The 12,776-nt window shown below is 41.6% G+C and overlaps 1 protein-coding gene across 7 annotated transcripts; it reads left to right on the forward strand.

The window, feature by feature from the left end:
* Positions 1–2,641: 2,641 nt before the first annotated feature.
* prdm2a (PR domain containing 2, with ZNF domain a) lies at positions 2,642–11,580 on the forward strand. 7 transcript variants are annotated; one of them, XM_041946244.1, is made up of 5 exons: positions 2,662–2,894; positions 4,232–4,302; positions 4,747–6,253; positions 7,256–9,038; positions 9,386–11,580. In XM_041946244.1, exons 3-4 carry the CDS (start codon positions 4,816–4,818, stop codon positions 9,004–9,006), a joined length of 3,189 nt encoding a protein of 1,062 aa, XP_041802178.1. In that variant the 5' UTR covers positions 2,662–2,894; positions 4,232–4,302; positions 4,747–4,815; the 3' UTR covers positions 9,007–9,038; positions 9,386–11,580. The 7 variants fall into 7 exon arrangements, with proteins under 7 accessions (XP_041802174.1, XP_041802178.1, XP_041802179.1 ...); XM_041946245.1 differs by having other exon boundaries at positions 7,310–9,038; XM_041946240.1 differs by having other exon boundaries at positions 2,642–2,732; positions 4,747–9,038.
* The last annotated feature ends 1,196 nt before the right edge of the window (positions 11,581–12,776 follow it).

A 12,776-nucleotide genomic window follows, 5' to 3' on the forward strand; every position in this document is an offset into this window, starting at 1 on the left:
TGCAACAAACAGTTTGTATTTGTGTTGCGACGTGCTTGCATTTACATGTTCTTCCCTGCACATCTGGCATCCCACGACATGAAGCAATAAAATATTCTTTCCTCCCAGTGACATATGTTGACTGACCACAGGCAAGGCTTTGTGTGTGCTGTGTGGCACACATTTTCTATAAGGGACCCTTATTGTTTCATACCAAAGCCCTGTTTAGTAATCTGCCAGACGAGACGAGTTGTGGAGCATCTCTCCCTCTTTGTCTCTCTTGTACTGTATGTCCCTGTGGATGTCAATGTTTCATTGTGCACAGAGTCACTGGCACAAACCAGAGCCCACTGCCACATACACTGCATACACCACCACGCACGTAATCTGGGGCACATTTTGTTTCATTTTTCCCTTGCATTGCTTGGTTTCCTGTTGGCTTTTAAAGTTGTCCTCAAGATTGTCAGTAATTCTTAGAGCGTTTACATGAAAATATTTTCCCACATATATATATTTTTGTTTTTCATTTTTAGAAACACAAGAGGCACATCCAACTTAGATCCAAGGTACAACACTAATATAGTGTGCATACATACATATACCTGCACCTCACAGATACACACTCACAAATGTTAAAATATCATACAATAGTAGATATGCATTACAGCTGGCATGTATCAAATAATCACCTGGAAAGAAAGGGGAAAAATAAACAAACAAATCATTTAAAAAGGTGTTTTAATACCAGCCTTCCATGTTTTATCCCAATGGTGTCATGTGCTGTCATTGCAAAAATATCTACCTATATGCAACCATGTAACAGAAAGCAGCTTCTGATGAAGCTGTATGCAGTATGTACTGTACTGAATTCCTCTCAGTTCTAGCCAAACTCATTCCTACTGTATGACAGACTTTGATTTCTTAGCCATGTGTGTGACGTGACTTCCAGGCGGTCAGCACCTGCTTATCCGATGATTTGACGTATGTGTCTGACCAGCAGACCCAGTCGTGAGATGCTCATCGTAATTCCGCAGCTGCAGTTGCCATCAACTGTGAAAGACACGCTTGGGCCTTGGGCATGTCAAGAGTGACTCGCTATGAATATACACCATCATGATCAACTTGCCCCTAAATTAACTGTGCGTGAGAATAGTATACTGTCTTTTGTTCCTCTAGAGTTAGAGTATTTCAGTTCATGGCACAGATCCGTGTCAGCATCTGTTCTGCAAAATTTGGACAATTGAATTTAAAATACAGAGAGACAGAAAACCATGAGTAGACAGAGGCCTGTTGTTTATGATCTTTCATTATAGCTTGCAAAAGTCTGGCATGCAGTTTGATCTCAAAGCACCACTCAGCCGACATACCATGCATATGCCTTGAGAACACCGCCCCTGTCTCACAATGTACCATAATGTACAGCTGTACATGTGGGTTCTAGTGAACGCCCACAGATCCACTCAAAGAATGTCTTTCATGTTGGTATGATTCTGTAGGTGGAAATCTGACATGTGAAACCAGGGGGTAGCTTTCTATCAGAGTCAGTAGGTGTGAGCTTTATATGAGCCAGTGCCTAATGAATTGACAATTGTTGGGGAAAACAGAGAACTGGTCAGGGGGAGAGAGCACCACATTAGACCACATCATACATCTTCATCTTGTCAGCTCGGCTTTCTGTTATCTCAACAGCTGTGAAACAGACATGACAATAGGAATTCAGGATATTGACGGATGGCCCTGCTGTAATGTCAGAATTAAAATTGCCAATGAACCAGCACATATTTTTACACAGTGAAATGAAATCAAGTGAAAAGTCTATGCATGTGGATAGATTTAAAGAAAACTGGTACTGTCTTTTTTTTCTTTTTTTCTTTTTTACTTTTATGCAGAAGAGTTGACATTAATGTGTTCTGGTGTCTTTATGCATACAAAAAGAATCTCAATACGACTACTATATATGCATTACAACTGAGACTAGGAAAGTCATTAATATACTTAGTTAAAATATTTTACTTTTTAAAATGTGCATGGCGCGCAAACAACAGAAATGCTCTGAAGTTATTCCAAACGTCTTTGTATGACCATTTCTTTATTATATTGCGCCCTCTAGAGGTCAAATTAACACACTACAAGAACAGAGTTCAGAATGAGAAGAGGTTACTTTACGGCTGTTTGTACGAAATGCAGGCATTTAAATTGAAATACGTTTTAAGCGTATTTGTCAACTCACTTGACTGTTTTCGAAATTCAAATCTATTTTTGAGAATTTGAGGCTGTAGGTAGCTAAAATTAAAAATCCATAACTAAAAGTGTCATCATAGGTAAAGGTATCTGGCCCCAAATTTATAGTTTCAATTCGGAGTTTGTTTTTTCCCTTCACAATATTCACTATTCTTATAACTAGCTGGAGAGAGAATTAATATTTAGGATCCCTCTGCAATGTTGGTTTACAGCAAAACATCAGAGGATTTTTTAATGAAACAAGTTGCACAGGCTGTTAACGATGCGCTAATGTTCTCGTGGTATTTTGAGATGACAGCTGCCTTTTGCTGTGTTTTTTTTCCTCTTTCAGCGCTTTAACAAACCTGTTGCTGATTGGTCCAAATTTGACGTCCACATTCTCTGACCAATCAGAACGCCAGAACCTTGTTGGTACATCAGGGAAGAAAACACAACTGTCTACAACCTGCACAAGAGGAATGTTTCAAACGGTTCAGCGGCGGTTCGTGTGGTCGCTGACGGAAGTCCGTGCGGTAACTGTAACGTGCACTTTTAAATAACAGTTAGTGTTCGTAACGGTCGTGTCGAACATGTTATCCTGAATATAGCTACGGCTCACGAGCTAGCATCGCAGCTAGCAGTAACGTTACATTGTTAATGCTTTAATGGCGATAACAGCTGATTTCTTTCACTTGGTAAGTGAAGCCTTGTCTCGGGACCTTGACGGTTATAGGACTGAATTTGCAAGCGGCTTCCTTGTATCTGTAGCGCAGCGGCAGGGCTATTTTAGAGAAGCCAGTTGACCTTTCAGTGGACGAGCTAGCAGCCACTGTAGCAAAACAGTGAAGTGACGACGTGTTGTGTGACCAGCTAGCAATGGTGCAAGGACGGGGGAGCGTCATCAAACCAGGTGAAGCAGATGCGTGTGAGCGCACCCCAAGGCTAATCCGAGTTGTAATGATAATATGAAATACACAAGTATTTTTGTTTTGAATATATTTTCAGTTTGATAAGTGACAAATAAGCCTGTTGCAGCGCAGATGGATGGAAGTAGAAGTTGAATATTACGAGACTGGCTCAAATAATTCAGCATGTAGGCCCTTGGATGGTGCTGGAACACTTTTCGGTTCTGCTAGTATGATATCGTGACCGATTCAGTTTTGTTTGTGCAAGAGGAACCCATCACAGGATTGCATTAAAATAAGTGAAAGATAACGCATATAAGCATAAGATCTAAGATATTTGTTTACATTTCCTCTCGTGTCTACAAGTGCCTGAAAACTGCGAGTAATGGAAAAATGTATGCGGGATAACCAAAAAACAATTTATGCTTCATGAGCATGCAGTATAATAAATTGGAAATATGAAGTAACGATAAAATAAGGCAGATTACGATGTTGCAAGTGCTTATGCAGTCGTGAGGAGCAGGTGGAAGAGCACGACAAATTTGGCACACATGCTCAGCCTGCCATTTTGTCCCACCAAGCAGCAGATGAATGTCCAAATGCACCAAACTTTATCATTTTTGCACACTTTCTATAATAGCTGAAAGGGAGCTATTAAAAGCTTAGAATGGTTGAGGTGTGTGTGTGTGTGGCAGTTGCCAGGTGTGGATGTGTGTCATCAGTGTAGCAGGTGGCCTGAGGCAGCCTTACTAGGGTAAACAAGGTGGCTGTTAATAATGGGGATGGACTAGATGTATTTTGGGACTGAACTCACTGTAGGCAACTAGTACTTAATTTGATTTCACTTTATCAGAATATTTGTCTTGCATGCCAAGATGTGCTGTTTCCATAATATTACACCAGACATTATGAATAACTGCCTCATGTAAGCTTGATATATGCTTTAGGAACGTTAGCATAAGTTAACAAGACATGGCACTTATTCAGCAGCCAAATGAAAGAGGAGATTATTTACAGGGTGCTCAAGTATTCCCACACCACCGTTGGTCACTGTGATTGTTCGTGCTTACGATTCAACAGTTGAATCTATTTTGAAACTATTTTTTTTGTGGTTTTCTTTCTTCTAGGAGAGAGAAAAACCTGTGTCTTCATCTGTCCAACAAAACATGCCTTGTACCCCGCACTGACCATGAAAATGGTAAGATGGTGTGTTAATAATTCTTCAAATTGCTTTACTTAAACTTTTTTGCCTTTAAATAATTAGGAAATGGATGGTCTGTGTGGTTGAATTTATGTCGTAACATGTTGTAGATGAGGAGAGGCCTACTCTTCATCCTACATCTACGGTGTAACACTATTCTAAATACAATTCCGTATGAAAAGAGTTGCATTAGTTGGGGGCCGTTTACAGTATGAATTAATGAATTGCACCTTAAAGTGCTTTACGTAATAATTTGATAACAGCATTTGAACATTTGTAATGTGTTCATTTGCATTAAAGTATAAAATGTGAAAGTTTAGACTGCACAAGTGTTTATGATGGACTTTTAAATCATTTGATGTGGTCCTTGCATGGCACTTCGGCTACATTAAGCGTCGGCTTACCACATTTATGGAAATGTCATGTTTATCTTTTCAATAGGTGTGACAATTGTCAAAAGTCCTGTGTGACATACTTCATTCAGAGAACTGGTTACAACCTCCGCAGAAAATGGAGGACTCTCCTCTCTTATACATCTCTGAAATTGGAGACAATGAGGAGGAAGAGGATGATGACACTTATCAAGAGGAAGCTGACATGGCACCAGACATGATTAAGTCACTGTACCCAGATCTACATAAACATCCCAGTCAGGATACTGAGAGAGACAGCAATTCTTTTCCCTGCCAGCACTGTGAGAGACATTTTACCAGCAAACAAGGCTTGGAACGACACATGCACATCCACACTTTGGCGAACAGCGAGGCTCACGCATACAAAAGCAACAAGAGCAACATGTCTTTTGGTTCAAATCTGGGTCAGCTGCCACATGAGAAGATGAAGCCTCTTGATTCAGAGAATTCAGTCACGCAGCTTCATGCTTCATCCCCCACGAGCTCTAATACTTCAATTTTGTTGGCTGGAGATCACACTGCTCAGCCAGACAAACAGGGAGTCTCAGACGGCCATCATGCCTGCAAGTACTGTGAAAAGATATTCACTACACATACCAACAAGCGACGGCATGAGCGCAGGATCCACGAGCAGCACCTGCAACTGACACGTGTAGAAAAAACCCAGCTGCCTCAGGAGGAACATCCTCAGAGGATATTCAATGAAGCATCTCAACACAAAACAGAGCTTGGTGACAGTGCAGCACCTGCAGCTCTTCCGGAGAATGAAGGGGAACACGCAGAACAATACATGCTAGATGTCTCTAGCAATATTTCAGAGAATCTCAGCTTTTACATTGATGGGAAGATAGTGTCAACAAGTACAGTCAGTAGCTGTGAAGCAGCTGAGGTGCATTCTGGGTCTTTAGTTAGACTGGATTCCCTGATTCTAGACCCTGCTCACATCAGCCAGGTTTTAAATACAGATTCAGTTACAGGCAAAGAGATACCTGGTCAACCACTGGCCAAGAGAAGAACTGCAACACCACCTCTTTTACCACAAATTAAAACCGAACTGGAGTCTGAGGTGGTCGTGTCTTCATCCTCTTCATCGCTTGTGTCTTCTTTAATTGAGAATCTACTTCCTCAGAATACAGAGTCTACCATTGTGCAGAAGGAAAGAACTGTGTTTCTGTCACCTAAGCTGAAGCAGCTCCTAGAGAAGCAGGATGGCCTTAAACCTACACTTGCCCTCATCACAGATGGTCAGAAGCCTTGTTCACCTGTGTCTCTCTCTGTCCTGCCTGCTGGAACAGGGAGGTTTAAAAGACGGACTGGATCTCCACCAAGCTCCCCGCAGCAAAATCCAACATCCTGTGAGGAAACAACGCTCGATATGGTGGATTGTGATTCTGTAGGTGCAGGACAGATGGAAACACAACATAGTTCCTCACCAATGCACCAAACAGCAGATGAAAAAGATGACACAGCTCCACCTCTAGAGAATCCAGCAGTGAAACCTGTCTTGACCGAGAACTGGCCCCCCCTGACTGGCGGTAATTCCTGCAACCAGCAACCGCTGGATCTCTCTAATACAGTGAAAAGAAATGCAGATGTAGCTTTAGCTGATGCTGTGCTGGATTTGAGTTTGCAAAAAAAGATCCTCTGTGAATCTGACCTGACAGTAAATGTAGTTTCACAGGCAGTTTTTAAAGAAGGAAAATCAAATACATGCATGGTAGAGCAGACCGTAATGAATATTGGAGAGCAAACTGTAAGTCTGGGGAATCCTGAGACCCCTTTAGTCACAGATTTCACCATAGTTACAGGTCCAGACATAATGACCCCAGTGGAGCCTGTTGCAGAAGGACTTGTTTATGGACTTGCCCTTCCCTCTAACTCTCTGACTCCATCACCTGCCTCCCTAACCCCTGTTGCCTTGCAGCCAGCTTCACCGTGCACTGTTGCTTTTGCTTCCCCAGCCTCACACACCATGCTCCCTACCACGCCTTCATTAATCACAGTTTTGGCACCACCACCTATTTCCAATCCTTCAAGTCAACCAATCCAGGTATTAGCCCCAAACATATCTCCTGAGCCCTTAGTAATCTGCACAGAAAATGCATTAAATTCTTCAGAGTGTGATTTAACTACTGCATTTGCCACTACAAATTCTGCAAAACTTGTCACTCTCTCACAGTCCCTTGACCCGAGTCTAAATCTCCCTGGCCATGTGTTTCTCACTGATCCAATAGCTCTAAATCAACCTCTGGTTGAGTCCACTCCTGTGTCAGAAGTGCCATTCACGCCCACTGTGACTTTAAATGATTCCTTCATCAACTCTTATAACATTACCAGCAACACAGTGTTGATAGAGTGCACAATAGCTCTCGAAGCCCCGGGGAGTGTAGTCCCTGCTGCGATTACCTTACAAGAAAACACTGCTGACCCTCCAGCACCTTCACAGATGCTTGTTAACCACATAGAACAGCAACAGATTGTATCAGTGCCCAACCCTCAAACTGTGGACCCCACTGTTCTTATGTCCTCCATCGCAGAATCAGTAACTCTGTCCACCACCACCTCAGTGATATCTGATTGTCCTGCTGTAGGTGAATCCAGTCCTGACCCGGAGCCTGTTGTTGATCTGGAGCCACCAACCATGAAAGAGGAGGAAGCTGCTGACAGCACTGTTTCCATACCCGAAATCCCACTGAAAACCTCATCTTCATCTGTGAAAGCTGAAGAGGACGAATCCTCAAGTAACACACCAAGTGATGCACAGCCACAGACGTTCACCAAGAATTTCATCTGCAATGTGTGTGATAAGCTTTTCCATTCGATGAAAGAACTAGGCGACCATGTAGGGGACCATGCTGAAGAGTGGCCCTACAAGTGTGAGTTCTGCGTGCTGCTCTTTGGAAAACCCTCCGCTTTGCTCGACCACAGATCGAGCCTCCATGGTGTCGGCAAGACTTATGTTTGCAGTGCATGTACAAAAGAGTTTGTCTACCTTTGTAACCTGAAACAGCACCAGGAAGAATTACATCCCGGCCTGCAGTGTACATACACAGAAGAAGAGAAGGGGAAGCTAAGACCTCAGAACTACAACAACTCAACAAAAGTCAGCACAGAGCCTTCGGTGCCCGATGCTCCAGAGGAACCCAAAAAACTGGTGAACAAGGAGGAAGGTGAAGTAGATGTGGCTGCTGAAGAATTGTTTACAACGATAAAAATCATGGCCTCAGATGGAGGCAAAATCAAAGGGCCTGATGTTCGTCTTGGCATCAACCAACATTATCCCAGCTTTAAGCCCCCTCCATTTCCTTACCATAACAGATCACCTGCTGGCTCAGTGGCTTCAGCCACAAACTTCACCACCCACAACATCCCACAAACCTTTAGCACGGCTATTCGGTGCACCAAGTGTGGGAAAAGCTTTGATAACATGCCAGAGCTACACAAGCATATCCTGGCTTGTGCAAATGCCAGTGATAAAAGGCGATACACCCCCAAAAAGAATCCCATCCCACTACGGCACTTTGCAAAAACCCAGAAAGGAGTTTTGTCTACCACTAATTCTACGAATGGACTAAATGCTTCGAACAGACCCAGCCAGTCAAACAGGTCCAAACCCAACCAAGAATCCCCAGTCAAAGTGAAGTTCAAGGTACTGAACAAAAGAAAGAAGAAGTTGGTCCAAAGGGTCATGCCACAGAGGAACAAATCAGTCCCTTCATCAAATAAAATGTCACCTGCACAGGTGGATGAGCAGCAGGAGGTGTTTGTCTGCCCGCACTGTAGCAGGGAGTTCACAATGCGTCGCAGCAGAACCAAACACATGGCAGTCTGCCCCAAGAAACTGAAGGAGGTGAAAAAGAGGAAAGAAGGAGGAATCTCTGTGACAAAGGAAAATGATGGACACCTGCATCAAGGTGTTGAGGAGAAACAACAAACCTCTCCCCAGCATAAAACGAGACTCCAGACTTCTGGCCCCGCAAAGAGGCCTGCCAACCTACCAGTGCAAACTGTCTTTTCAAACAAAAGAAGTAAAATTATTATTAAAGAGAGCATGCAGCCAAAACAAGAGGTCGCCACTCTGAATGAACTTCCCATTGTACGCACTTTCAACCCCTCCATGCGTCAGTATAGCAGAGTGCAGCATAGCGTCAAAGGGATCCCCATTAAAATCACCCTGGTGAAACCACAACAGACCGCGCCACAGAAGGATGAGCTGCCTCCCGCCCACAGCCAAGAAGAAGCAGCCGGAGCTGTTAGCAGCAGCTCTGAGCAGAGCCCTACAGATTGAGGTCTACCCAGCAGCCCACCGGGGATCGTCAGGTAGTTAAAGCACATTTAAGTTTATTTGTAAAATTCATTGCAAACAGAAAACAGACACAGTAACTCCTCATTTGTTCAAGATATGTTATACAGTATAAGCAAGTAGTACAGGTTGAACAACACACAAGCAGCTTCTACAATAATCAAACCTCTTAGGATAATGTACAGTGTAATCCTGCAATTAAAATATTACACAAACAGCTCAGATCTGAGCACTGCCATGTGCTTAAAAATGTATGTTTTGTGTGAAGATAAATATTAAAATAAATATTACGTCTTAAATGATGAGCAAAAATGCAGCAACAAAATAATGAGCAACCTCACCTCAATAATTTTTTTGTTTTCAGGACCCTGCAGTGCGGAACACACTTGTGTCATAGTGATACTAAAGGGACATAACTGCTAATCACACTGTAACTCATGTGCTCATAGATTGCATCACACTGTACAATGACTGACTGAAATCAGGATGGATAAAACACACGGCTGAGGATACTGCAGTGAGTGGACATGTTCAACTGAGTATTTGAATGCGTTTGTGGTAGCTTGAAGTTCTGTAAATTTCTCCTTCATTTCAACAGCTTGGATTTGCACTTTGAAGTTAATCTGACTGCTACATGTCACAAATTGGAAAGGAAGTGGGAGGAATTGAGCTGGGAGGCTGCTCTCATTTCATACTTGGTGGGTTATTTAGAGAGGATGGCAGGTGGCAATCATTTTCAGCATGCATTTGCACTTTTCCTTATCTGTTGTCTGTGGCCTTTTGGTTTAAACTCTTACTGCATGCTGTGAGCTCGTAGGACAGCTACATTAATTTTGGATGGATTCTGTTGATGCAGTTAGGCCTTAAACGCTGAATCGGATGTTGCTCTGTTGGTCTGATTGACAATAACCAGTGTAATCACATGGAGGATGCATTAGGATTGCTTTGAAACACAAGACTACAGAATCAGAAAATTAACATGCTCTATTGTATAGTTTACCTTACAAATTATTAAGGATATCAGCTCTGTTGATTACTTTTAAGGAAATCAGAACTCAATTATTGGTTTGAATGTAATATTGGTAGATGTATTGCTACAGCCTTTCCTAAATCCAAACCATACAATCTGGTTGGCCTATTTGCTATTAGTTTATATGAAGGTTTTGAGAATAATGCTCTTTATGTGCCATCAAATGTATATAATATGTCTAAATGTGCATAAAGGTGATAAGGAATAAACATAGTTCGCTGTTTCCCACATATAGAATTAATTTTGGTGGCCCATCCAAATAGATTCATTTGTTTATCTCTTCAAAAGTGTGTGGAGCTGCAGTTGAAAGTGCAGAGTACTTAAAAATAATACATTGATATGCTATACGCATTTGTTAGAAGGGCTCCCTGCTGCAATCCGAGCTGGAGTTCACAGGCCACCACACATATATTTCCAACTGTTGGAAACACTGCAGTTTGATATATTTTGCGCTGCAGTCCCAAACAGAAGTACTGTGTCCAGTAATATTCTGTATGAATGCATCATTGCCACTTTAATAATAATATAAGTTCATTTCTAACGAGCGTTAACTGTTAACAGAGCCAGCTGCAGTGCTTGGCCTCACTGCATTTCTACTGAAATCCTGAAATATTTACAGTAATTCAGTTTTCTTGTAGGCTTTATTTTGCACCTGTTTAACAAAATGCTTGTCAGAAATATGATTTTTAAGTGCGTGTGTGTGAGCGTGTGTGCGCGTGTGTGTGCGCGTGTGTGCGCGCGTGCGTGTGTGTGTGTGTGTGTGTGTGTGTGTGTGTGTGTGTGTGTGTGTGTGTGTGTGTGTATTCCCCCCATTCAATGACTAGAAAGCTTCGTATTAATAATACAGTCTGTTTAGGTCTCTGTCATCTGTAGTATACAAACACTTCACTGTTGCTTATACTCTGTATAACAGTTGTCAACAGTTTATTGTGTGAAGTGTGTATAATGAAATCCAACATGTATAAATCACAAAACGGAAATGTAAGCTCATGGGGTAATGTTTGCTTTAACTCTGTAGTGACACATGATCTGTTTAAATTTTTTTATAAGATGCTAGTTTGATGAGTCAGTGCTATACAGGGTAGTTATTTCATTATGATTAAGTTGTATTAATTTGTGCAAACTAAAAGTTGACAGTGTATCTGAGAGAGAGAGAGAGAGTCATGGTACTTGTACTTTTCATTTTTTGCCTTTTCAACCCTTGCTGGTAATATTTCCCTCATTGAGACAGACTGCAATGTGTTGGATGTACAGGACGGTTTGGTTGACTGTTATTTAACTGTGAAAAGTGCTTGTAGCATTTCTAAGTGTAAATTGAGTCATGTATATTTATTAATAATTTAAAATCATGTTATCAATCTCTGAACTGTATGATTTGCACTAAAGGTTTTTCAAGCGAGTATTCTAAATAAATGGAGAATGTTAAGGTTATATGTGAAGTTTGTGTGAAACCTTCTTTAATAAACAAATCAAATTAGTCACATTATTGCTGGTAAATTCTTTATGTAGAAGTCAGTGCATTTCATGTTGGGGAAATTAAACCATAATCTCTAAAAATAAATATGTACGTCTTTTTTTTTTTTTTTTTTTTTAATTTGTTTTGAATGTTGACCTGCATGCTGTGTACTGCAGTATGTTCCTTACCAGAAAGTGATAATATGTCCAGGTGGTGGCGCACTTTCCCTGTTTAAACCAATGGATTCAAGAGAGGGGATTTTGTAATACCACTGCATCTCTTCTGCACTCCCACATTCTGTTTGAAAAAGCCATCCACAGTGACGTGTTTTTATGCTACTTTCAAAGCATTGGGGCCAAGGCCAGTAGTTTAGCATTTACGACCTGGATGTCAAAAAGTCTCCATGCGGAGGAATCCACCGCCACCAGCCTGTGACCTGTTTTCTAAGAAAGCAGTGAATGGTTTTGTGGAGCAGCTAACTGTGAACATTCCTTCATCCCATTTTTATCCATATTTAGTATGTACAGCAAATAGTAGAGATCATTTTTTGCAAATGACTGAGGAACAAGCAGACAATCCAAAAGTCAGAACACATAACAAGTTGTAAGGTCAGCTGCAACCTCAACTGTCAGTTAACATTAGCGGACATCTAGTTTGTGCCTCTCGTCGAACATTTTTTCTGTAATGACATTGGGGCTTAATTAAGACATCTACATATAAAAGTATAAAAAATATACAGCTATGCAACAAAACGTGTGTGCTTGCTTTAGCTGAAAGAAAATGATTCAGTACAGTTCAGGAAGCTCAAACCTTCATTCAACCAGTCAGTACAGTGCCTCAGAAAAGAGCAGCAGCAGGGGCATCTGTATGAATTAAGAGGTCAAACCAAGAGCCCTCTCGCTGTGAGGCAGCAGTGACCCACCGTGCCTCTATGCATACGCACAGTTTAGTGGAGAAAAGTCTAATTAGCAAAGTTAGCTGTGGGAAACCTGTCTGCTTTCAGCCGACCTCGCTCCTCAGCGGCTCCTTGTGACTGTCTGTATTTTTGCAGCCTTACGGCAATTCAAGGAGCAACTAAACTACAAGTTCAATTTGTTAAAATACAGCTGTGTATTAGGCATGTGAGCATATTATCTAAAATAAAACTGTTGAACTCGACATATTTCCATAATTAGCTGATAATTTTGCATCCAGAGTTTAGCAAGTCCCATACATGTGCCCTGGGGTCAACCACCACACATGAATTATATACTTACTGCAAACACTGTC

This window comes from Chelmon rostratus, chromosome 10, assembly GCF_017976325.1.
Source record: "Chelmon rostratus isolate fCheRos1 chromosome 10, fCheRos1.pri, whole genome shotgun sequence".
In the NCBI taxonomy this organism is placed as follows: Eukaryota; Metazoa; Chordata; class Actinopteri; order Chaetodontiformes; family Chaetodontidae; genus Chelmon; species Chelmon rostratus.